A 26,700-nucleotide genomic window follows, 5' to 3' on the forward strand; every position below is an offset into this window, starting at 1 on the left:
TTATGCAGTAGACAAATAAAGCATCCAAGCGAAAAAAACGTACTCATTATTTGTAGATCTCGTTATATATATATATATATATATAAATATATATATATATATAACATATATATATATATATAATAAGCATATATATAATGTTTTACACTCATCGACTTAAGATAAAAGCAATGAAGATCCATTGCACTAATATAAGAGGCTAAGTTTTATTACCTGTATTGGTTGTTTGATCTATTGTTTGACTCTACAAATAATGAGTACGTTTTTTTCACTTGGATGCTTTATTTGTCTACTGCATAAGACAAATATAGCTAACAAGGAATTTCTTTAAAATAATCAGATATATCTATATTAGGTATGTTTTATATATATATATATATATATATATAGTGGATTAATAACCTTTACCAATTTAATATGGACATTTAGGTGAACTTATGAATTGGAAGTTGTTAGTGAACTTCAGGTAATGATTACTGCTAGTGTTTGTCTCATGAAAACACTACCATTAACGATTGGCCTCGAGTGGACAAGATCGATGAACAGACTGACTTTGGTTGTGAGCGCCAGTCAATTGTAGTCTAACATGCGTAGTTAACTGGCTTAAAAAAAAAGTGTTTCTACTATCGATCAGCTCCAAGTGTCCGCACTGTATATCAGGTTTTCGATAGCATCATCTGCTGCCTTCAGTAAAAACAGCTGAAAAAAATCAAGGCACCCCAATCAATCCCACAACAAGGTGAAGCGTATCAGAGACGCACCCAAATTATCTTTCTTTTCTCTTCTATTCGCATCAGTCTGTTCCGGAAGCCGACAACACAGTCGGTAGGTTAACAATTGGAAAATTTCATGCCTCGCCTATAAAGGTTGAATTATGATGGCAAGTAGATTCCTAAAGCCAAATTTGTTACCGTATATTTCGGGTCGAAAGCAGCAACAGATGGAGGAACTGGTTCCGCGTGTTCGTCGGTGACCGAATCAACCTGGGCCCGAGGTGCCGCCCGCGCTTTTGGCGACTTTGCCGAATTTAATGAGAGAACGCTGGCTGTCGTCACGGCCGGCGAACTCGTTTTTCTATTGATATCATATTCGCTACGACCGGCCAGCCATCGACTGCCATTAGCATTAGCCATAATTAAGAACGTATCGGGCGACACAGAAGGTCGGCCAGGGAGTAGATTGAGACGTCGATCGCGCGCACACTTTGAACTGGGGGCGCTTTGGTAATCAGTGCTGGAGAACTTGCAACCTATACGATTACACACAACGTGTTAGATAAAATGTTTTGCTAGAAAACGGAGGACCACTTACATAGTCGAGTGGAGAGTGACTCAAAAGCAGACATGCTCCCCTTTCTTGTTATCTTAATCGTATCAGAATACTGCGCATTGATCTTCACCACAAATGGAATACACTGATCAACGTACACATTGCCGTTACCTAGTCGGGTTGCATACTATCGAATTTCTATTTTTATTTTCGTACTCGTTATTTTTAGTGGTATCACGAACAGTACCCATATCTATTGTCAGCAAATGATATTTTCGGTAATATGAAATTGATGCGTGTATCGGCATTGGATTATTTTAATCCTTGCTATTCGATTATAACGTATGGCAATTGCTCGGGTAAAATTACCGTTTGTCACATCTTAAATTACCTAGGTGAGTTCATTCCTGCATGAACCATGCACGAACGAAATGCATCAGAACTTAGTACTGGGAAACAACACGCAGCCAGCCACTACATCCAGGCATATATGACAAGACGATATTAGCTAATTAAAGTAACAGTTCTTGCTGCAAGCTTCTCAGATGGCAAGTTCTCGGTGTCGTACTTACCACGAACTTCGGCACCGTCATATAGCGTTATCGTGTTCATCTCGTGGGCGTAGCACCAACAATTTCCCCCCTTACGAAGCACCGACAATCTGCAGAGGGCGAGCACAAAAGGAAATTTGCCGCTCGCACTACTTGGAACCTTTTTTTTTGTGAGATTTAAGCGTTAAATTTATCTTTATGGCTAGTAGACAAATTTAGCCCCTTGGTTTGCGTTAACCGTACGTACCTATGAACGCATATGGTTGTTATACGGGACAGATTGCACGATTCATCATTTATGTTTTTTGGGGAATTATTCCTGTTTGTCGCTCGGTCAAAGCTAAATAGTAATCATGACTTTATGGGGACGATTTGAGACATATCATGCTTCTTTCTGCTTTTAAATTTCGATGATTTGAACAATTCGTCTATGGCAAGAAACCAATAGTATTTGCGTAATCCTAAGGCTGGCCTTACCTAGAAGCTTCAAAAGGTCACTAGTTTTATTTGCTATTATTAAATTAGGCTACTTAGGTATTGAAATAAACCTTAGCAGTAGGTAGTTGTAATGTACTTGCCTTTTTCTTTTTCGATACAGCCTTCACGATACAAGAAGTAATAAATTTATTCTACCTGGTTTTTCCCATGATACAGCAGAAGGCACTTCGAATAATATCCAGTAACCATAACATTGCGTTTCAGATAGACAGAGAATGATCGATAGGTGTTTTTGAAGTGGTTATTTATTTCCATTTTCAAAACTTCATTAATTTTAAGTTAAAGAGTTGACTTTTTCGGTTGATATCGACGGTTCCGTGCCTGAAAGTAGCAAAATTTAAGGCCGCTTGAACAGTCCATTGCTTAGATAAGCCAATAGGGCAATAAGAACTGTACATAAATAGACAACAACAAAGATCAGCTTTACGGTGATACCTTTAGATGTCCCGTTATGGGTAAACGTTTTTAAATAATTATATCTAGGTCCCTCATGGTGATTAGATCATTGTCTTAATATACGTGTTGTCATTATGTTGTCATTTGGCCTGAAATTTGCCCCATACAAGAAAAGACCAGAGCTTGCGTAATCATTTATTATTTAATCGATGTCCTTAACGTAACCTTGACACAAATATAGACGTGCTTAGAAATAGGGCTCATGGTCACATCCAAAAAAATATTTCTTTCTACTGAAATCTATTACCGCTCAAGATATTCGCTAGGAATTTGAAGCACACTCTGTGAAACGGTATAATTTCTTCTAGAGACTTGGCGACCCCTTTAATATGACATCAGCAGCAGTAATCTACTCATCTGCTCTGCCAAAAGTGAAGCTCTATACGTATGCTGTTAACTATTTGGGTTATTTGAGAGACGTTACATAGGTGAGATCGCACGCGTCCATGGAGCTATCTAAACCAGGATGCCAGCTTGCAGTCCTTGTTGGACCGCTTCTACGGACCTCCTTCAACGGCTGACAAAATGGCGGCGATCCCGTCGTGCCAACAAACTGTACACTCCCTCCAGGCGCTAACTCACTACCGTCAGGCTTAATGGCATTTCGTTCTCGGACGCGTTGACATTTGCGTTTGTTACGTTCCTCTTTATCACCCTGAGTAAAAACCAATAATGAGCGGTTATCACAAGACAATTAAGGTTATTACATTTAACGTCCTATATTATGTGAAGGTTTATGCTGCCAATCCAAAACAGTAGCTGCTGTTAGATGAATGAAACATGCAGTTAGATTGCTTTAGAACCTTCTTGAGACGGATGGTGTGGAAAACGATATATATATATATACACACTCCCAAATATGAAGCATCCTTCATGTCTCCCAATACCCTCCATAGGGATATGTCCTTCGTGCATTACTCAGTTTTTGTCTGTATCTTTCCGATGTTTTGAAAAGTTTTCTTCCAGATCAAAGATACTGAGTTCCAGGCGCTTCATATTTGGGGTTCATATATCTTTCCCAAGAATTTGCATCACGCATTAACATGACCCGAATGTCCCTTTTCTTTGTGAAGGGTAAAAAGGTCACGGTCGAGATAATATGATCATTCCTGTCCTTGAGTATTGTATATATTATATAAAAGTAAGTCGCTTATGCACACGAACGACCCTGCTCGTTGTGGCGTGGAACTACTGAAGTATTTGCGCCACCGCTCCCTAACAGACTTTCGTCTTCGCGAAAAAAAAATCTCTTTGTGTTGTAGACGTGCTCTTGAATTATATATATCCGGTTTTATCTACATACGTGTACGTAACGTTAAACATTAGTGTAATAAGAACATTGTATCTCACCTCGTAACGGTAGGGTACGAACGTGCAATTGCGGCCCTTGTTAAGTTCTCGATCAGCCGAGCGGGCAGTTCATACGAAGTAATCATAACTGCGCCGATGGTCACACATCACTGCAGAAATAAGACCAACAAACCCACTAAAATATTCGTAGTATATCGAACGTAAGTTAGGTTTTTCGAATAAACAGGCATAGCAAATAATCGAGAACTATTGATTCGTTTAGAGAGACAAAGACTGCGATAGAATGTGGGCAGTTAGGGTAAAGCTTCAAGCAACAAAGATCATTTGAAAAACATGTGCCCACTTTTTCTAAAATGATTACCGGTAACGTTTCTAAAAAGACCCGGCGTTGTTTAGGCTCGCTGCCCAGTTTTTTTTTTTAGCCGAGAATCATTATCCGCTGAGCCCACGTTTTCTAACGCTTTAGAATGCTGCTATGAAAGTTGTGAAAGCGATAGTCTGCGCTTCCTCCTAGTTTTCCTGGATGAGGAAAGATCTAAAGCTATCCTTAAGTGTTTGTTTGTCTAACCGTCGTTACTTGTGTCCTGGCAAATATCGTATAGTAAGTGGCTACTTACGTTTTGAGCACCCCGGCTAATACGAATCGCCACTTATGAAGATATCGAGATGACCGAGAACGCGTCCTCTAATAGTGCTGCCGAATGTATAAAGCTAAGCGTTGCCTAACACAGACGCTCTCTTCATGCACAAGTATATTTTTCCCACAAACTTTTCATTCATCATGGCGTTTGTTCTGCGCTAGACACTAACCAATGACGTAAATCTCTCCAGGCTCTAACCCTTAACTTTTCTCTATGCATAGTATTACTTGGGAGTTACTTTCTAGCCAGTTTTCATAGAGGCCTGCTAGTGAAATTGGTTTCGTATGCCAAAACTACGCAGGGGAAATGTATATTTCTTTAAATTTGAAACACACGTAAACGCATAGTTGGGCAGTTGGTTGCGTCTGAAGTATACACTGGTCATTTTTTTAGTTGGCAATCTTTTATGTCCATGGTTATATGTGTAAAATTTTAATATAGATAGAGATCGATTTTGGATTTCACAAAAAAGATAAGTTAAACAAATTGTACTAACGCTTTAAAAAGCTTTTCCGTAGTTTACTTTCAGCTGTCTCGCTTAAGATAGGCCCCGGTATAACCTCACCGCCTCTCTTATTGCTTATGTATTTATTTTATTCCTCCTTCAAAGCTCCTTGTCATCCAGATTCGAATCCAGGCTGCCTATGTTTTCATCTAGTTAGCAAACACAGGGAATATATACACTCAGTCGTATATTAGGTGGCGGTAATTATGAGTAAACTCATTTTAAACTGCTGTATTATGGCTCACGGACCCGCTTAGCAACAGACTATTATATGTCTCCATATTAATAAGTTAAGGTACATTCATATTGATTTACTTTAAGGCGAGGCGTTGAATCGCGTACAGGTAAGCACAGCAGCTGCGAAGAAGATGATCAAAAAGAGATCTACGAGGTGAACTTAGCAGTTACCTAGCGAAATTCAATCTCACTTTAGACGAATCAGTGCCGAAACGCGATAGTATTTATCTGAGCCTTCGAAAGGCTTAACCTATTGACGTTAATTAGGGCAAATTGAAAGTCTTATTAAAACCCATGATTTCAATGCGACTGTTGATTGCGAAGCGTAAGATTGGACAAAGCACCGTTTTGCGGAGATGTAAAGTGCTTTCATGTGAAAAGAAATTATTCCACTTCACTCCGAATTGGGGAAATCGATTTTTGCTACATACACTATGTACCTTGTTACCCCATATATGATGCTACATAAAAAGTACAGTATACACTTCTGTGATATAATACTTACGATCCGCTGCTAGCAGCCGTGTGAATCAGATCGACAAACTTAGCCGACGGTTTGCTAACACATATATGGCGATTTTCAAATTTTGGCGCCACAGGCTCTAAAGCTGCAGTGTTCTCTTGTGCGCCGGGGTCTCTTCGCCGCGTACATGCTCGGTCGCGTTCATTCTAGTACCACAAGTGGAATCAGCTTATGGCGAGCATCCTTGCATTTTAGCAATGAACTTAGCCTGGCGTTGCTTGTTGGCATGACTATCAGGTTTACGTTGTACGTCGCATAGTATCTCTTCTCTATCTTTCAGTCGACGGTTTACAGTCACTTTTGGCACTTACCGGCTGAAGGCTATATCAGATCGGATCGTACATAATTCTTTGATCACTGAGAGGTAAATCCGCATCCGTTCACTCTAGGATTAATTAGTCAGCTCTGTGGTTCTACTGCATCATGTCGATTTACTCCGTTAGGGCTCCAGTACCGCCATTACGGCCTTAACCCACAGTTGGCGTAACATTGCGCTCACTGATGAGTTGTGCTCTTTCATTCTAGCGTGTAACCAGTTAACCTGTTCGCTACCTTGACTAAGCAACGTTTGGCAACTGTAGGTAACAGCTTATCGCCATCTGTTGCCATTTACAGTTACTCTTTTTAGGTTACAATGGTTTCGGCTGCATACATATCCTTAAAAGTAAACTTTTTCTTATCTAAAAATATGAAAGGTGTAATTTTGTTGTTGATTCTTTTCGAGGCGTTGGCCTAGAACCGCTTTTAGTGGAACGGTCAGATGAGCATTTTACTAGAAGCTCACATAGCCCTTCACTCGGGACGTGAAACATCTCTGTCTTCGAATACAATTTAGCAGATTGGAAGGTTCGAGGAACGACAGCATAATATTCTATTGCGAAACATACAAACGGTGTATTCGAAAGCAGTACAAGATATTCACACGTTTCTGTGTCGGAAAGTCCTTGTCATCGTAGAGATATAGGAACAAAGCGATGCATCGTTATGGCCAAGACTCGATGTAGCGCATTCCCCTAGGGAGAGAACAGCGTTAGTCTTAAAAAAAAGGAAACACAAAATTGATGATGCCCTTTGCCGTGGTAATGATAATCGTAGGAGAAGCCATACATTTTTGTTTACGTATAGGGATTAACGATTTTATGAATCGTTCTACAAAGTCACCGGTTATTCGGTGGATAAACTCTCTCTCTAACCAAAATAGTCCGCGAAGAATCGTGCATCCTAAGCTCCTGGCCTATGGGGTCATAAAGCATATGTTTTGCGTATGTGTCTTATAAATCCGTTTAAAGTTTCGCCAAACTAACAATAAACACGATAGTCTTTGCACGGAAATGATTTTCAAACAGACAAAATGACACACGTTTATCACACACGAAGCAACAGTTAATAGGCTATGCGCATAAATACCACAGTTCGTCTATTTTCATGATTTTTCCCTTGATCGTCCTAACTGCGTCCTAACGATTTCGCCCATGCATAAAGCAGACACCATTAACTATTGTATCGTCCAAAATCTATCGTAAATCTAGCACAATTCCTAACGAGCTCTTTGGCTCTTCGACTGGCGAGGTTAACTAATTAGGTTCGATGAAGCGCAGATTTCCCCTAACCTCAGCCAGTGGTGTACAAAGTCTAAAAACACTATGAACCGGAGGTTACAAAACGCTTCGATCATATATACATATTGTTCGATACGTTGTTATATATCTTGTGTATTTATGTTGAAAATCTTCGGTGGACATAGAGTAAAAACTTGGAACGAGAAAGGCCACAGTACGGTGGCAAGCACTATACGTAAAATTTTGAATTATCTTTTGAGTCAACAAAATTTAAATTCCCAATTCACCAGTAATGCTGACCACCATAATGTGGCCTTTCTCGTCGTGGGTTTTCACCTTACGTACACCGAATATTTTTCTATAAACGCGCTAATTTATATCAAACCAGTTCGAAGCTCTGTATCCTCGATATCCAATCTGCGGTCAGAGGTCAAGGAGGATTAATCATTAACAGCTTGTTTCATGCAGACTACTACACTTGTTGAGGAGATCTTAGTAAGCTATGACGCGAAAAGAAACAATATGTTTATTGTTTCTTTAAAAAAACGTAATATATTGCTTTAGGTTTATATGTTTATAAACCTAAAACAATATATTACGTTTTTTTTTTTTTTTTTTTTTATAGAAAATAGCAATACGATTAAGGAATGTTTAGTTCTTGTAAATCTGTAGCGTTATCGAATTAGAGAACTCTTCACACGTACGAACAGCAAAATGTAGAGTGATTGCATTCGGCAGGGCTTTCATCAGCTTCCATAATATGACCGCTACCTGACGTTCCGCGACCTCCACGTTAACCAGCGCGTCAAGGTAACCTGGAAAGGAGCAACCTTTACGAGTATTACCGCTCTGCCTTGTAATGATGTGTACATACGTTGTATTGCAAAATATCTTAGGCTATTAAAAACGACCCCATCGTAACGGGACCAATTGGGCTAGAATGATTCTCATTAATTCTTGATATACTAGTCCGGGGACCCTGCTGATGTCTGAATAGCAATAAACCACATACATGCTTTCCCTTCGGATGCCGATATGTGATCACCGCCGCAATCCTCGTTCCTAAAACCTTGCTAAAACACTCAATGCCTAATATATATACAACCATTGAAGCTTATATAGTGCATTGTGCATTCAAGGTTGTGCATGTTCTTTGGTAAACTTAAAGTTTGCGGATTATGCATGCTACTTCTTGATACTTGCGACTTGATATTTTGGAAACGGATATAAATGCTTTTCCATAAGAAATAAAACACGAAGGATTCAGCTTGTGAGAATGATAAACAAGTAAATGCGACTCCACATTTAAATTTGGCAACAAAAAAATGAATAATGATAACTTCATTTTTATGATTAATTTCTAGCTTAGGACTATTTGACATTATACTGATACAACCCGGCGTAAAACTACGCTGGTTCAGGCGGTACGCCCTAAGGCAGCAAGGCATTTAACAGGGCTCGATGGGCTTCAATACGCAATTGGGTTGATCTCGAAACGTTTAGAAGTCCATTTCTCAGCAACTTACTCTCATTTCAAATAGCAATAGCTTTGAACTTATGCTCTAGATCTGTGAAGAAGGTCGACTATGATCCTAAGGCAGTTTCACGCTCAATGCTAGTTGTCTTAGAGATACCTTTTTACAAAATGACTAACTTGAAGTTGTCATACGCTAGACTTTATTCAATAGCAGTTCAAATTGCGACCGCACACTTTGTCAGCCTGTCTGAGAACAAAATATCTATAGTCACGCTATTCTTTTAGGTCCAGTATGCATGAATAATTGTATCCCTAGCGGTGAACTCGTCAAGGACTAGCGGAAACGTCACTATAACCTTCCGGCTCTGGGCAGAAGCATAGACGGTTAAACTAAAATATAAAGAAACTATTTAATTGTCCTTGCAGTGATAATTTTTTGTTTATTAGTAACTATAGTCCATCTTAGCACGAAAGCAAATAAATATATATACGTACATATATATCATACGAATGATTGATGATGTACAGCACGTTTACGTAGGAGGTTTCAGTTCACACAGAGATTACTGATTCCTTTCCGAATCAGTTCAATCTGAAGCATCTTTTCCTTCGCAAATACCTTAGGCTTGCATTAGGAAGATTTGGCCTTAAGGCTTAAACTACATATATTGCACCTACTGCATCCTGGTTTCAGCTTGTCTGTGCAGATTATACGTTCAGTTCATTTATTTAATTACTGCCAAGAACACCACCGTACCGCATAACCCGTTTGAAAAATTCTTAGCAAATCTTCAGGAGTGTATTTATTTCTGATCACAAAGAAGTGCTAGGATATCAAAGTGTGGAGAGAGAGAGAGAGAGAGAGAGAGAGAAGACCTTGAAGAAGCTGAACATAAACTTGGCCCGGCTGTTTTGTTTCAGCCTTGAAAAAAATCGGGCGGTCTACTTTGAAAAATAATTTCATTGTTTTTGTAGCAACATCGAAATTATAACGCCAAAATAATCTTTCTTAAAAATGCACCTTCATTAAAAAGGACTTAAAGGTTCCGATCGGATCACTCAAGGAGTTAAATGATTGCCGTTTGCGACGGCTGTTATTCGTGCCGAAGAGAATATAATGGATAAATATATGTGTAGAAATCAGTAATATACTTAGAATTCATTATTAATTTCAAACGCTTGCAACAGTATAGCCATTATACGAGCTCTGTCTCTGAAAGTTCTATTACTGTACAAATATAACAAGAGATTTTATTCCCAAAATGGAAACCCACTGAGATCATGGCGGTACCTTGCCACGGCGTTAACTGTGAAATACCGATCTACAGTTATCCGTTTCGTTTGAAGCATTCAGCGAGGCGGAAAGAACTACATATGCATAGTATATTTTTTTACAATCTAGTAAGCGTGATATTTACAAATATGCTTATTTGACTGCGTAATGGGCACGTAATTGCGGGTACATCGGAGAGTGTGTGTGCAATAGTGTGGCGAAAGAGCCAGGGGTTTGAGGCGGATTGGGCGATATTATACTAAAAAAAAATACCAACAAATGAAAAGGTGCATATATGGGTCTGCAACGCTATTGTACGGCACTATGAACAGTACGCTAACGGAAAAGAAAAACAGTTCTGGACTTATCCTGAATGTCAACGGTGACAATTACTTCGAAATATTCGAAATAGGTCGAAATATTACATCAAGATAATCGATACTCCAAGGCAGTATGCCGCTTTCCTTCAACACGCCATTGTCTCTATCAAAACAGTTCATCGTACTAGTCAGGTTCGATGCACATTTTCTAGTGCGCCGCTAGTACGCTGTCTGTAATATTTGGCCGTTTGTAACGTCCGCCAACTTTTGGATCGATCTTCCATGGCCGCTGACTCGAAAGGTAACAGTTAACAGTGTCGCACATACATTTTTCTGTAACACTATGACCGGTAACAGTATAATGACACCAGGAACAGGGGTATTGGGGCTGATAACCTAACGGTGAGGTGAATTCGACGAGATGATGCTTAAATGCCTAAATGTGATAGACACTAACTGAATTGATTCAGTTCTAAGGGCTTCATTAAGCCGCCAACAGATATTACGTGAGCTAGGCCAAGTCACATGCCTGTCAGGATCTGTTTGTTGAGTTAAGTAATCTTGCCAGTCATATGGCCGCTGAAAAATCTACAGGACCCGTATCAGCCAGAATATCCGAAGCTACGAACAGTGCCTAAACGTGTCTTTATTCGGTGAACCTATCGAGTATGATCGAGCTAAGGTTCTGTTTCGGGCAAGGAAATTTACTTACCGACTTTACAGATCACAGTAACTTATTCACGAGCAGGGGCTGCTTATATGCAATATTGTGACAAAAAATGCTCGAATTGATTCACAATATGGTGGCATTGAGCTTCTCGATTCGACTGATGCTGTGAGTTTAAAATGAATTGGGTTTCAATAGATTAGATCTCAAAGCTATACAGCTATATATATATATATATAAAGCTATACACGTGAAGTCGTTAATTTTCTACTTCTGTCAAACATGTGTAGTGTGAAAGGGCCTAGTTGCACACGGCAGGTAGCTAAGTCAGTTCTGTGTCGTCACAGTAATAATATCGATTTAGGCCAAAATAACTTCTTTTACCTAGGTACTGTATTAATATAGTCGTTCAGAACCTTGATTGCATTGTCCTTCCGGTTAGGTAGTGCATACATTGCACTATTCCTCTGCGGTAATGAACCTGAACAAAGGCAGAACGTTCGTGTATTGCATGCAAGTCTGTGTGACATTGGGCAATTAGCTGGAATTTACAGTGGGAAACCGATCCGATCGTGTCCACAACGGCGTATCCGTATCAGGAAATCACTCGCACTTGTAGAGCATGACGGCACTTCACTATCCGCTAATCGGTCGACTAACGTCATTGCATTCTGCCTCCTGTGTCACAGAGTACTAGTAATAACAGTGTAGTGTTTCCAATATGCATTAAAGTGCCAGTTTAAAAACATAGTAGCTCGTCCTGAACTGCCGTTAGATAAACAACAAAACTGATGCATCTGTATCTAGCTGACTGAACTACAGTTAAACTCTGTTATTAAGTTTACGATCCGAACAAAGATCAGTTAGATGCACGTACGTACGTATGTATGTACGTGCAGACGCCCTCAGCACCCTCTAACCGTTAGAATTACTGCTTCGCTCAGGCTGTTTGCTATTAATAATATGCCATAGATCTCTAAATGAAGGGAGCCGGCCTTCGTTCACGTAACTGTCTTGCGCCCCTATTTGGCTAGCTACAACTGAATTTCCCGATTCGCATAAGGTTCTTTAATTTCATTAGGAACTGAAAGGAGAAAAGCTGCCCTAAAATCCATCTTCGGACCTAGATGTAAAGCTTTTAAATTAAATGAGAATCTCTTTACTGTTAACAGCAGCCTGTATACATATATTCTGCTACGTATCAGTTTTCGAACACGAATCGATTCCAGCCGCTGTGATGGAATCGCGCGGTTTTTCAAACGTTTACCAGGAAGGCGCCGAATTTCGACTTGATCTCCAGATCGTCCAGTAATACTCGTTGAGCATCATTCAAACATCTTTCCGTTGTTTCTTTAGCAATAAAAGAACTAACAGACAACCGGCCCTTTCCGAGGGAAGATTTTCTTTTTTTTCGTTACATTCTATATTGCTATCAATTCTAGACAAGGACACTAAACTATTTTCAAACTCGAAACATTGATTTCGACATATTCCAGTTTTCTTAGCTACAAGGTATACTAATATGACATACGAAGTTAATACTCGATATGCTATACAATCAACGACTTTAGAGCTCTAAGAACTTGGCGCGAAAGTGATAAGAGGCAGTTTCTTGACTTTACAGCAAAATGCCAAATGGAGCTAAGTAGAAGTACTACCTAGTCCAAAAAGATTTATCTGTGTATAAACGGGACAAATTCAGATTATAACTTTGGTGAATTATCGGTCTGCCCTAAACACAGGATTATCTCGAATATAGTGGTAACTGCGTACAGCCGCCCGTGCGAAATAGCACGAGAGCTTGCTTCTTCGTGCCTTCGTTATGAGGGGCTGAGGTTTTTCCGCAATTAGAAAAGCTTCCCTTTTAGACTTGTCCTTATTCTGTGTTTATATGTGACGCGAACCTTCTTCCCAACATAATAGTTTAAAAATGCTATATATTCAAAAGAGCGGGCCGGAAGATAAATGATAAGCAGTATAGTAAGAAGTTACTTTTGAAGAGCCTGATAGGAAGTGTTTAATTTTTTCAGAAATTTGTGGAATCGGCGCAATATCGCTTGTTACATTGAGACGCAAAGCAACGACATCTTCAAGATTAATGGGTTACATCCAAGTTTGTCGAATGTACGGCAAAAATCAAAATGCACTCCCACAGAGTGCATTATCAGGATTTTTAGCGATTGTCCAATTGTAAACAACCTTTGGTAATTGAGTGCAGACTGACTTTTCTTCATTCATTAACTCATACCGGTTAGGGTCCAAGAATTTAGACGAGCATATCTTGACTCTGCAGTACCTAGAATTAATTATTAATGTACCGTTTGCTTAAATCTGATTTCCGTCAGCTATAATTATTCAAAGCGGTCTCTTTCAAAAGCTGAGCGTCAGCGAACAAACGTTTATATTTTACTTCAGTTCTCCAGTAATGGAAAAAAAAAAATAGAAAACTTTGCACTTTTCATTAGACAAGACAAATTCGGTTTCGAAGCAGCCCAAAACAGGTTTTTCCTAAATTTTCAAAAAGGTTCTCTAATCAATTATCTGTTACACAAAGAAAAGCGCTCTTTGGAGAAGAAACAGCCACTTGACCTGATATGGAGATAAAGAGAAATTTCTCAAAGAAAGAATGTCCTATAAATTGGGAACGAGAGCTGTACATACTTGGGGTCATATAACGATGATCTCTGGCCTCGGGCATAAAGGTTTTTGCTTGATCGATCCTTGACTAAATGTATTTCACAGTTCTAACTCTTGAGACTCATTAGTATTGTTACGGGATTGTCTCCCAGCCACACATTTTCTACGCCAGTCTTTTGGGCCTGGCATATGGGTAGCATTCTTTCATTTCCAGGAGACAATTTTTTGCTATTTTTCGCCAGATTTTTAGAAATCTTGATATCTAAGATTTTTTCCATTTGCGTTTCTCGTGCGAAAGCTCATGTACTCTGCATCACTGGAGTCTGTAGCGCACTTCAGCCTACTTTCTAATTTTGTACGAACTATAATATAATATGCAATATAATAATCATCTCTCTCTAGAAAAAAGAAACGTTAGCCTTTTTTTAAATTTACGTTAAAACGGCATTCGGAAGGTGCACAATCAGTAGTGCAATGACGCGTGACACTGAAATGAAACGTCACAGAGTTCCCCTACTCGTTATATATTCACTACTGATTTCCAGGCTGCCACAAACATCATTGTCGATTGTGAGAGTGTCGATGCTGAAAACGTGCACCCTTGCTACATAAAATTTTATCACTCATCTAACTGCAATATCCATTGACAACTCTTTACTAAACAAATTAATAATGCGGTTTTGTTGAGAATTGTGCAGGGACTTTGTATTGTACAAGTACAACACTTTGTTTTTTTTTATATTATTATTTATTGGGTATTTTGTTGACATTTGCAAATGAGCTGTTACAGTAACCGAAAAATTGTTCCTAGTGTGATTAATTCTATATCGAACAGATTACCGTATAACTGAGTCTAAAGGGGCCAGTCTTCGTTCAACGTCTAGCGTAGCGATTCCTCCGTAGTCTTCGCTAGTGGCATAAAAATGTTCCATATCGTTGAAACTACTTTGAAGCCTACATTTCGAACTAAGCGAAGCAAATACTTATTCCTCTAGAAAAAATATACATATAATATATACGTTGGATCGTCGAAAAAAAAAAGATGATCCAACCGAAATCGAGGCATCTAATTTTTATACTCCAAAATAGTATTCCTGAAATGAATATGTCCCACTTTTATCGATGACCTTCTGCTGTTTTTCTGGTAACATCATAATCCTATCACTGAAGAAGCCCAGAAATCATAGGATTTCTGGGCGAAAAATTGAAAAAATGACGTAGTCGGCCACTGTAATGATAAAGGACGACACCTTTTCTGTTCACTAGTTCCGGTCGATTTTTTCATTGGCTCGTTGTGATCTTGTTCATCGCTGATCACCAGTATCATTTCGCCAATGGAAAACGCATACGCCAGGATTCCTCACCAAACATATAGCACCCATCCTATCTGGCGTTAGGCTGGACTTTTTTGACACAAATTATGAGCGTATTTTTCTGTCTGTACAACATTGTCGCATGTAGTTCATTATTTATCAGCCGTGATCGACCGCCCTATAAGTAACTCGATTTCGTTGAAGGTCTAATTTCGCCGACTGAAATGCCCTCGAGTAAGTCAGATATCAAACTTTTTTGTATTTAGTTTCTTTGAGATTTTGTTTCTTGGCTACTCCCATGTTGGTCTGGCTCACGTTTCGCAATAGTTTCGTCGACTTCCTTCCGCGGCTGGATTCCGAAACGTCCAGAAAAAAAGAGTCAGATTCAGCTCTAGGCTATTTTTTTCCAGCGACGCATCTTAGCTGTAAATAGCAGAAAGCTTCATATATTCACATAAGGCCGCATCCGTGCCGTTATTGAAACAAAGTTATCATTGGGCGAATTCTAGTGATACAGCTGAAGTTATTTTGGCTATGTTAGCGGTTACGGAGCTCAAGGTTAATGGCATAGAAACTGATACAGTTCTTGGTTCCACCAGCCATTAGTTTTCTGGATAGAGGCTCACTTTTACAATCATGGATCGGTGTTAATACATTGAAAACGTACGCTTAGACGTGCAAGTGTTACCAAGGATTATCGTAGGCGTATAGATCAGCTGAATCTTACGAATCTCTAGTGTTTGTTTCGTCTCGACAGCCTCGTGGATTATATATTACTTTATACTCATCAGTAGATCAGAGGCTTATTAGGCACTGCTGAACGTTCGTGCAGATCGTGCTAAACTCTAACGGTGCTTAAGGCTTGTGTAGTTGGGACAAACATCGTTGATTTTGAAGCCTTGAAACCTACCTGATTGACGCTGATTACTCGCTATGCTACCGAATTTGGCTAGATCTATGGTGCCTGCTTGCAGTTCTGTTCGGCCACACAATGCTGACCAGTTAGCAGTGAAATCATTATCAAGCCATTGAGAATTCGTTTAATAGGAACCTAATAGGACTGGTGCCCGTGGTTCGCTAGTGCTGGAAAAATTCTGTCTAGTATCACCTGCGGCGAACCTATGGGGAGAGGTCTCCTAACATAACGTTGTAGGCAACGATTGGGTTGCTTAAAATCGCTCGAGCGACTAAAGCACACGATTTCGGAACGAGTTTTATGCAATCCCATCCTCATATTTTTCTGTTAGTAGGCTTTAAGTCGCTGACGGTCAAGCCCACATATTCAAAATGATATATTTATTCCGTTCGTATTTTTATGATTAATGTGAGCAATAGTTTTTTGACTTCATGGACTTCTGCGCTGGACGATCAATTCAGCATGATGCGCCCGCTGCGGAGTCATCGGGCTGGCATATTCAGAGCGTCGCCATCGTGACAAATAAGTTACCGCATGCATTTCAGGGTACCTAGAAGTGTCCTGCTATCATCAACCTGTAATCATTCAAACGACCTGCAGTAATATTTTACGGAAAAAAATCCACTTACCCACTTGTTTGGAGAATAAAAAAGGATTCCTTATGCTAAGAGTGGCTACGATTGATTATTACTAGTGTCAATCGTTCCTGCGCCAAAATGACCCAACAAAACTATACATTGTAGATAGTTTCATTGTGTACGACAATACTGCTAAAATTCGGTTCATGATGAAGCGCCCCAGTGAAGCACAGTTTCGTCAAGTGCCTGATCGTTTGGAAAGGCCAAAAGTCCCGATACTGCCATTAGGCGCGGAGCACCTAGTGAGAGCTTATTTTGGCAAAATACGTCGTATCTTTGTCCGTGTAGTATCACGTCATGGAAAATAGTTGTCAGTCAATGTCGATAGCTGTCAATAAGAATTCGTGAATAAATCCATAGGCCAGTAAATAAACGAAGGTAAATCTCCAGATACTAGACTTTCAAAGAAATCGCCTTTTTTTTGAAGAAGACGAGCATATACTTATTGTGTCAACAGTGCTTTTAGCCGGGTTAAAGATATGAAGAAAGACCTCTTGGTCTTTTAAGAAACTTACCTTGATCTTAAAATGAACGTCTAAATTATACTTTTAATATGCGCAAACTTAATAGATGGTGATAAATAGCACATTATTATATAAAGATGAAATCTTCTATGGTGCAATCCGAAAATGGCTTTATTCTTTGCTTGATCTAACGAACGCTTGTTAATAATAATAATCTCAAACTTATATTTCCCGATATGAATTTTTTGTAAATTTACATTTTTTTGAAACCTGTTTACGTGCTTAAAACCTGGATATTCAAGCTGGCGGGGAAGCTCAAGGACAACACAGGAGTCAAATTATTGATCATCCTGAGGCTTATATAGCGTGAAGCTTATATAGTGCTTAATCTCATCTATGATTGTTGACTTATGATTAAATGGCTTACATTTAAGACCCCATTTCCAGTAGGGTTCAGTTGGGTATTACGAATGTAACCAAGCCATTGACGATATAAACTACAGCTGATTTTTTCAAGCCGGAAAGTCTTGAAAACAAATGAGCATACGTACGTTCAAGTTGATCAAAAGGCAGTAATATTAACCATCCAAAATTTCAGAGTAGCAGGGGGGTTGAAGTCATCACAGTATTTATGCGTCCGTACTTAGGGTTGGTTTAGGGAAGACAGACACTCACAGATTAAGAAGGGAGATTTGTGGCAAAAGTGAAATCAAGTCCGGTGGCATCGTTCAGAAGAAGCTGTATGTGCACCCCGCAGTTCCGGTCTAACTACGATATAGATCGCACCTTTTGAGTCCCCCTTGAGAACCCTTCGACCCAATGACAACTGAATAAAAAAGGCTTCAGTAGCGCAAATAATATACACTAACCGGGTAGATCCATAAAACGGTAACTAATCACAAGTTCCTTTCTTCATCGTATGTTTAACTTTAGATGAAATGGGCGACTCAAGTGTTTCATTGCCGCACAGGCATCGTGGGCCTCATCTAACTGATACAGCAAACCGAACAGAAACCGCTGGCGTGTAGTACTGAAGCTGACGCTCCGTAACGTATGCTTGCCCTGTGCGTTTAGGTGAAGTTTTTAAGTAGAGGATTAATTACGTCGTAGGCCATCTTCTAGATGACTTCGAAATGACGGTTCGGAATGATTCAGTACGTTAGAGTTAAAAATCTCTTATGCCAAAGTTAATTATCGCTGCCAAGAATTCTGGAAACGTAATAACACCGAAAACAAGCAGCGTGGATTTTGCTCTCTGGGAGTTTTCCACGCAAACTTATCATATGATAAGCGGACATGCCATCTGGCTAAGGAGTCTCGTCCAACACTGCGCGTTGATTTCCATTGGTAGGAACACTTAGTACTACTGATATAGAAAACATTTAATGCGAATATCTCCTGCTGTTGTTGTTGTTGCAGAAGTTACGCTTATGATCACCAAAAATGAGCAGCCAGAATGAACAGCCGCGCATAGGGAAGACCTCGTTGACCCTATCAAAAACGATCTAGACCCGGTAAATGACCTCGTTGACCCTATCAAAAACGATCTAGACCCGGTAAATAGCGTAGTAGAGAATAGTTTATTTCAAAAGCAGACACGCGGCAAAACCACATACGCTCACAATATTACACACAACTGATACGGATCTATCAGAATCATTTATGGAGCCAATCGCAAACTAAAAACCTTCGTGCTACCTATAACAGCAGCAAGAGGAGCGATACACGCGTTCACGTGATTTCAACGATCGACAACAGTGTCTATTAAACTGAAAAAAAACATGCTTGTAAAGTATTTCCTTACTGCATAAAAATTATGGGCTAACCTGTTTCTGTCGCTGTTTTTTTACAGTTTGGCAGAGCTGCCAGAACTGCGACTTGGGCAAGCCTTAAAGAGATCCGAAGACCACCTAAGACTAATCATGAAAATAGCGATAGGACTATTTTCACACATCTTTACTTATTGTTACGAAAAGAGTAAAATTTCGTATAGGTCGGCATATTAACTATACTGGTCAGGTTTTCAAAAATTTCACGAATGAGTAGCCCCGCTTCCGCAGCAGCTGCGCGCACGCTATTCCACAGTGTCTCGTTCTGCAAATGATCAAATAGGACATGATTTACAACACTCATCTAATAGATGACCTTGTCGAATAAACGAGACGTGAAGGCCTGATAAATGTTCTTTAAAAGAGATCAGTCCGGTTACGTGTTTTCCTTTACAATGTTTCATTCCATTATAAACTATGAAAGTGGGTTTATACTGTTGGTGTTACTGAGCTTAACCAATTCAAATAGCAATTTTCGGTGCATGTTCATCTAGTCCTTTATAATTCAGTTCCTTTGACAGTGGTATTATTCTTTTAAATATTGGCAAATTCTATAAAAATACTAAGAAAATCATTAAAATTATTTGTCAGGTGTCGATGTATGAACGTACCTCCCACTGCCGCACCCAATTTATTCTTTCCTGCGTTGTTTCCATATGAATTCCGCTAACGTTTGTAAGCTCATATGTTAATTGAAGCCTATGCCCTGCTATACTTCCGTTGCTCTGAAAAAAAAACACGAACTGAGACATGATTATAAAAAACAACAATAATAATTTTCAGTAATAAAATACTAAGAAAATAGACGCACAGCCGTCAACAAGCGCTGCTGAATAGAACATGTTCCCTATTTATTCAATTATGTATCAGCTTGGTAGCGAAGTCGACTCATTACACATGTGAAGGGTATGAAGCCATTGCTGGGTCGTCATGAAAGCACGGCCACCCATTGCGTTGATACGTAAAATTAGCCAAGTGAGCTCATTAACATTTGAAATGATTCGTAGTTAGTAGTTAGAAAACACGCAGTACAGCAGGAGATTCGGCATTCGTCTATCAGGAACACATAAATCAATATTGATTGGGCCGAAGTAAAAACCAATTCCAGTAACTGGATAATTATGTTCTTCTTTTGTGTGTAGATTTTCGTAACAACTAAAACAGAGGAGTGGATTTTATCTGAGGTGATGAATGAACTACCCAATTTGAAAAAGCCGCCTCAATTTGCGATGCTCGTGAAGTAGCTTGTATTGAGCCTGACTTCGCAGTAACAAATCTACGAGCATGTTTGCAGGATGATAATATCTCTGGGAAGTACTTGCGGGAGATGAATGCTTGGATCGCGTTAGTTGGTAACATAGTAAAAAAAAACTGAAGCTCCTTTTGGTCAACCCTCTACGGAATTTATTCGTCATGAACCGCAGGTTCGATTTATTCCTACGCTACAACTGCGGTTAAGATACTGACTCTCTATACCAGATATAACAATTACGAACTACCATACAAAAGTTGAAATGCTTATCAGCAGATCCAGGTGTGTTGCATAAGTGTGAACGGCAGTTCGCGTCCTCCGAATGTATCCTCTATGGCATCAGCTGACCTTCGCTTGTGGCATCGTAATGCCGAACTAACATCGATTATTACCCATTGATTACTTGAAGGCCAGTACGTGGCCCAAAGCTCAATAGGTAACGTATTTGCCTGCTAATCTTAGGCACACGTCGTTTAGATTTATTTAGATCGTGGTTTAGATCTGAACCCATAAAGCATAGACACATGGTTCATTTAGTGTTGGGAGCCAATCGTTGGATGGAACTAACTTTAACGGTGATGCCAGATGTAAAACTCGAAAAAAGGCCATTATGCTGTTCAAGATATAAGAAATCCTTCAGCTCAATCTGGCTATCCAAAACTGTCAACTGATGCACGATACGAAATCCTTGAAATATTGGATTGTCGAAAAAGTATTGGCCGTTTTTCTAGCAGGGCGGTTTCCAAGCTACATACATAATGAGTCGCTTTGTTAGAGTGCTTTCATTCAGACTTCATTTCTACAAAAATTCAAAATTTTCTTATTCTCATAAGCGCAAATTCTGCCTGGGTCCATGAAAAAAACTGCTATCTATAGTCAAGATGCGTTATTGGAAGGGACGACCTAGGAATGGCATTCGTTCTGGAAGTTTTTAAAAAAAAAAGATGCTCCTCGTAGTGGCTGACCAATTCCAGAGAAACACGATGGAAAGTTGTGCAAGACCCACGCGTGAACAGCCAATATTTAGTACCAAACATTTTCAAACCATTTAAAGCTGGTTAAATAAGTCCCACTTTTATAACACAGACTGACGCAGGAAAATGAACTCGATCGTATTTTAATCTGCTAAATTCTACAGAAACGCAACGAAGCTGTCCTTCGAAGAGTTCTTTATCGACCGCGACTGACGCAAGATTATACAACAAGATAATAATGTGGATAATCTGTGACAAAGCGTTCATTGACGCCAAAGAAAACAACGCTATGTATGTATGTATTCAGTGGGGTTGGAAAGGAGTCGTGCAGTATGAGCTGCTGCCGCCACCGCCACCGCCACCGCCGCTGCTTGAGAAAGTGACTCGTTTTGGCCTCTTCAGTAATTAACAAGACTTCAACATACAATAGTTAAAGGAATCAACCCGAACCAACGTATAGAAAAGGCCACGTCTTTTACCGTAGCAATGCTACCCGGCAAAAGTCATGAGAATTAAGATGGGATATTTCTATGCATCCGCCGTATATTCGCCCCGACCTTGCACCTTTAGAATAATCTGTGTCGGTCTATGTCTAATGTTCGTTTCAATGAAAAGGATAAAAATCATTTCACACAGGTTTTCGCTCAGAAAGCACAGAAGTTCTACAATTATGGGATGATGGCTTAGCAGAACTATAGCAAAATATATCTAATTTAGTCATATTATTTTAGAATATATATATATATATATATATATATATATATACGAAAGTAAAGGATCAATCGTCTTTCCACTATGCAATATATCGTTTTTGCCTAAGATATTCTATATTTTACATATAAATGCATTCTTACAGTAATCCACATGCTAACGTTGAAGTCATGAAAGAGCATTTCAGCAGTTCCGTTCCTTTTTCCCTGCGCCCACACAGTGTATGCTTTCACAGGTCGTGCGCTTTTAACCTTTAGGTGTACCATTCCAAAGGCATCCTCATCATCATTTATGTCAACGTAAGTTAGGTCACTGGCGTTCATAATTCGCAGCTGTGTAAAAGAAAATCACAATTTATGTCCACACGTTCAAAATAAGAATTGTTTGCAGTAGAATGCATTAGATCTCGGTTATAGTGTTGTAAAAATTAGATTTATAAAGCCAAATTGTCCGATGCCTGATATGGAATCGAATTTTATCTCTGAACAGCCTTCAGCTATACGCCATATAGCTGTTGTTGTGTTATATGCATGCCCTCTTTTTTATCGCCTGGCAGATACAGTACGGCATCAGAAGTTCATTCCCCCACCTGGATATATTTGTAGGCATCTTACAGTATTTACTATTTTACACAGAGTAGCCATGAACTGGCCCGCATCAGGTTCCTTTATTGGACGAGTTCCTCGAGAAAGCTCGTCTGAAGCGAATTTTAGAACTTACGTACGTGTGCACATTATAGCTGGTACCGTTTTTAAATAGTACACCATTATTGCATGCTGGCCTTTTTCACATTTAATTCAATATTGTAATTTTAATTATTCCTAGTACAGCCTTTCGATGCACAGGCGACAAAGTTCCAAACAGCGGTTCTTATGGATTTTTCCTGGGTCTAAAGGATTTAGGAGCGATTTTCTAAGTAACTAAATTGTAGCTTTCATGTAGAACAGTACCTGCTGCACGTATTTTATATGATATTGTTTATTAACAAATTTAGTAGAATCGACACAATCGTCAGCTTACCTCCACAAAGCTAACCAATTGACCGTTTGCAGCTGTAACATTCATTCCCTTGATATGTATATCCGCCAAAAGAGCACGAGCTTCGGGAAAATCGTAAAGAAGATCAACCAAGTGCCGTTTGTATACCCTTCGATTGCTCGTTTCTCCTGTGATGGGGAATCCTACTGCGGAACAGACGACGACACGTCTCGTTAATTTTTTGACAGATACGCCAACCTATTATCATTGAAAGTGGCTATTTTTACTGCCAATTTATATGCTGTTGTTGGTTTGCACAGTCCATCGTGCACTGTTCTACGCTACTTGAACTTGTTACGGGAGTATATGAACGTAATTTTACTTCAGAAAGACTTCCTAAATTTAGAAAGGAGCTAAAGGCCGTATCTAAATGGTGATGCGACGATACATCTGGCCGGGTCAGTAGTTTACACTTCTCAAGCCTCGAAGCATAGTTGTCTAATGTTAAAACTTACCTATTTTCCCAAATATTTTTATTCTTGGTTGTCGCGGACATGATATATATCCGTTTAATTGGACCGCAGGCGCCGCTTGCCCGACTATAGGTACCATTAAACGGAACTTTCTTTGGAAACATTTATATGCAATAAAACGGCCGCCCCCTCCAAAAGACGTGATATAGTCTAAAGTTACTTCTACAGAGTGCCTAGGATAACTAGGACAACGCGTTACGGCCTCTCCAATGTCAATATGCAGCATCGCAAGTTCATCAATTTTAGGAGCCATCGTGTAGGTCAAATTCAGCTCGTTACCCCCTTCTACATACATATCTGTGAATGAAGCAACATATCAGTAATTATTTTTTTGAGAAGACAAAGACACCGGCTAAAAATGCTGTCAGAATCTATTTAGAAATGGTGCGAATGAAAAATCAGTGGATTACTTGCACCTAATGTATTTACGTAAGATTGTACTTATAAGCACGAAACAAAAAAAAAATATGCTCGGCGTAAAAATATCAAATACTTTTCGTGGTATAGAATCAATGCATGAATTATTTGAATAAATCAATTTAATAAGTCTATTTGTCACACATGATCCACGAGCTCTGACTGGCTTATTTCCAAGTATCTGCAATGGTACTTTTTTTTCGTTAGTGCTCATTCTGTATCATTTGTCACGTCCCTATTGAATCGCGATCTTCAATCAATTTCGTTACGGGAACTCATTCTGGCATTTTTCTTAAGTACAGAAAATATAGAAAAGCAATTAATGCTAAAAACAAAGAGGCTCTGCTAAATAATCTCACTAGTGTTGATGTAACAGTTCTCGCAAGTTCTCGTGTCAAGTATGCCGAGGGCGAAAAACTTCTCTTTTATTCCGCTGGACCCTATGTCGCCTAGAGGGAATATCGTCAATCTGTAATATTTCGAAGGTAACCAGGGGAACGCCATCTGCATTGAATAATAAACACACATTTGTTAGATACAACGTATTCTTCAGTCTACGTAGCAGGGCTCACAGCTCAAGTGCAAACCGTAATTAAACTGATTCAAAGGACGGCATGAAATTTCAACAATCTAGAAGTAAACCTTCACTGAAAATTACAAACCCTACATTATTTTTATATACGACTTAATTCTATCAGAATTATGTTTGATAAAATTACATGCTTAACAGCAACGTACATCTATGTATCATTTAGTACTTCATCCACTATTGTACATAAAAAGATTTTAATTCTTTTCTAAAGTTCACTCCCTATTCTTAATGCACTTCACATTCGTTTGGGCAGCAGCGCAGACCCACTTAACCTTGACTATTGACACTGCAGAATAATAAAGCCCAAAAGGAAAAAGAACTATCCCTTGCCTTGTGACACCTTAAGCATAATGATCCATTCCACATATAGAATACTATCTTTTTCTTCGGTGTTTATCCACCCTATCGAGATATTTGTCTATCATAGTGGCCTGTTCTATCAAGTGGATTACATATTTTTCCGAAGACGCACATATTTGTTTATAAACTAGAAGTGTTCAATTTTATCACAGTAGTAGTTTCCATTTTATCACACTAATAGTAGTAGTAGTAGTCGATAACCCCGTCTTTGATTGCTTACACCCACATAGGCTCAGGACGGCTCAATGTTAGGCCGGACCTGCTAGCAGGAGTCCTTAATTGAAGTCACATCATTGAAATTTAGTACATTTGATATTAAATTTAACGGATAAAGAATTTTCGTACCAAACCTTGGGTGGTTCCTTCTATGTGGTGGTAGCCGCAGAACCGATATGGGGTATCTCTCTGTTGATCACAGTATTGCACTGTATATATAAGTTTAAAGTTGTGTGGATATAGTCTTCTTAATATGATAACCGGAGTTGAGTGGCCGTAGTGAAACTCAAGAAAATCAGCCCTTATGGGCAGATTTTCTAGCTGCACGTAACCATTTTTCGAAGGTCCTAGAATGAACAAATTTGTTCTATTTGCATTTGCAAAATGAATATTGCTTTAGTATTTATCTGATAAATATGATTGTGAAATAGGATTTTCCCAAGCCATATTTAACTGTTCCAACTGCGCAATCAGCATCGCCTTTCGATAGGGCTACCAATTACAGCCACCGAAAGTCGGTATATTTTATCTTTATATCGGCCTACAGTACTAGCCTGAACGCGCTTTGCGTCTCTCCGATAAAACAGTTATCATCCTATACGCCGGAAGCCAATATTTTAAGATACAGTTGGCACATAAACGCATTGACTGAGAAATCAATGCATTTGTTTTCTTCCTCAAAGTCCTGCACCCTGCTACCTATCACGGGTGCAACCGACCGCTTTTTTGTATGCCGAAATCAAACGAAAGACTTTACGTCTGACTGATCATCAATCCTTGACGCGATAACTATGTAGAATAGCTAGCGGGACGATCAGCCATAAAGGGGTAACCATGCTAGCTATCCTTCGGTGAAGCAGTACTGACTGTTGACAGTTTATCGTAACGCTATATAATTAATTGAACGGTAAAATGTCAGCTCAGCTTACTTCAAACAATCACTGGTGTCAACAAACGTCTTAAACATGTATATGCTAGTTATCTTTTTCTCAAACGCCTCATTAAGGAAGACAATCACTAGCAGATTTACTAATGGTTAATTAAAGAATTGAGAAAAAGCGGTTGTTCTCTATATGCAACACAATCACGGCTATGTAACGATCGACTGCACTTATTCTTAAAAGTATTACCCACTATGTTATCTATTGTCTATAAAGGACTTTGATGCTCTATTATTGGAATAATGGTTTCAAGTAAACAAACCTCGAGGTTCCCAACCGTAAACTGTGCTCAAGATCAGCATCAGTAAAAAGTTTCGTTCTAGCGAATGAAGTATAGTCGCTTGATTAAACGCCGCCGATAGCCAGTTTCGAGCCATTGCTAGTTAGCTTTGTGCTCAGCGAACCCTCGCCAAATCCAAACCAGTAAACGATGACACGGATTGCTTGACTTGTATTTATAGTCTTAGGAGCCAAAAAATTATAGGCTAACCTTTACAGATTGAAAGGTCTAAGACCTGCTGTCACACAGCCTGCTTAGCTGCTTAACTGACACGTGTTGCAAAATAAGAGCGCTGCTATATATTAAAGATCGCGCGGTCGTGAAATCGATCGTAATTACTGACGCGAACCAAAGTAAAAACC

General features: G+C 39.3%; 2 protein-coding genes and 1 long non-coding RNA gene across 20 annotated transcripts in view; 1 reads left to right on the forward strand and 2 right to left on the reverse strand.

The window, feature by feature from the left end:
• LOC111245347 (uncharacterized) overlaps positions 1–1,497 on the reverse strand; it is a 4,785-nt gene extending 3,288 nt beyond the window's left edge. The window contains exons 1-2 of one of the 2 annotated variants that reach the window (XM_086981697.1): positions 1,428–1,497; positions 912–1,249 (exon numbers count right to left, since the gene is read on the reverse strand). In XM_086981697.1, coding sequence (XP_086837823.1) covers positions 912–1,249; positions 1,428–1,431 — 342 coding nt within the window. In that variant the 5' untranslated portion in view covers positions 1,432–1,497. The remainder of the gene's footprint in view (positions 1–911; positions 1,250–1,427) is intronic. The other variant, XM_086981698.1, reaches the window with a different exon arrangement.
• A 1,048-nt stretch (positions 1,498–2,545) lies between these two features.
• LOC111244458 (uncharacterized) lies at positions 2,546–26,700 on the reverse strand. 17 transcript variants are annotated; one of them, XM_086981680.1, is made up of 14 exons: positions 26,321–26,699; positions 25,247–25,464; positions 24,309–24,453; positions 23,515–23,829; positions 23,042–23,205; positions 22,165–22,353; positions 19,696–19,809; positions 18,125–19,349; positions 8,259–8,365; positions 7,936–7,967; positions 5,974–7,004; positions 4,125–5,380; positions 3,280–3,429; positions 2,546–2,639 (listed from the first exon to the last, which is right to left on the reverse strand). In XM_086981680.1, the coding sequence occupies exons 1-8, from the start codon at positions 26,433–26,435 to the stop codon at positions 19,212–19,214; spliced, it is 1,398 nt and encodes a 465-aa protein (XP_086837806.1). In that variant the 5' UTR covers positions 26,436–26,699; the 3' UTR covers positions 2,546–2,639; positions 3,280–3,429; positions 4,125–5,380; positions 5,974–7,004; positions 7,936–7,967; positions 8,259–8,365; positions 18,125–19,211. The 17 variants fall into 17 exon arrangements, with proteins under 17 accessions (XP_086837806.1, XP_086837813.1, XP_086837812.1 ...); XM_086981687.1 differs by lacking the exon at positions 7,936–7,967 and having other exon boundaries at positions 4,125–4,234; positions 5,223–5,380; positions 8,255–8,365; XM_086981686.1 differs by lacking the exon at positions 7,936–7,967 and having other exon boundaries at positions 4,125–4,234; positions 4,703–5,380; positions 8,255–8,365.
• Positions 15,269–19,451, forward strand: LOC147757601 (uncharacterized). The gene is made up of 4 exons (XR_015322319.1): positions 15,269–15,471; positions 18,189–18,319; positions 18,675–18,811; positions 19,108–19,451. It is a non-coding gene; the product is annotated as an uncharacterized LOC147757601 (long non-coding RNA).

The sequence above is a fragment of the Varroa destructor genome, unplaced genomic scaffold (genome assembly GCF_002443255.2).
Source record: "Varroa destructor unplaced genomic scaffold, Vdes_3.0 BEIS01000002.1, whole genome shotgun sequence".
NCBI lineage: Eukaryota > Metazoa > Arthropoda > Arachnida > Mesostigmata > Varroidae > Varroa > Varroa destructor.

What these genes read in the sequence shown, in the direction of transcription:
- LOC111244458 (XM_086981689.1), bottom strand. Translation starts at nt 26,435, where the DNA reads ATGGCTCGAAACTGGCTATCGGCGGCGTTTAATCAAGCGACTATACTT. An exon ending in TTACGGTTGGGAACCTCGAG is followed by an intron (nt 25,465 to 26,320) that starts GTTTGTTTACTT and finishes TGTTCATTCTAG; the next exon opens with GACCTTCGAAAAATGGTTAC. An exon ending in GAACTGTTACATCAACACTA is followed by an intron (nt 23,830 to 24,308) that starts GTGAGATTATTT and finishes CTTCATTCACAG; the next exon opens with ATATGTATGTAGAAGGGGGT.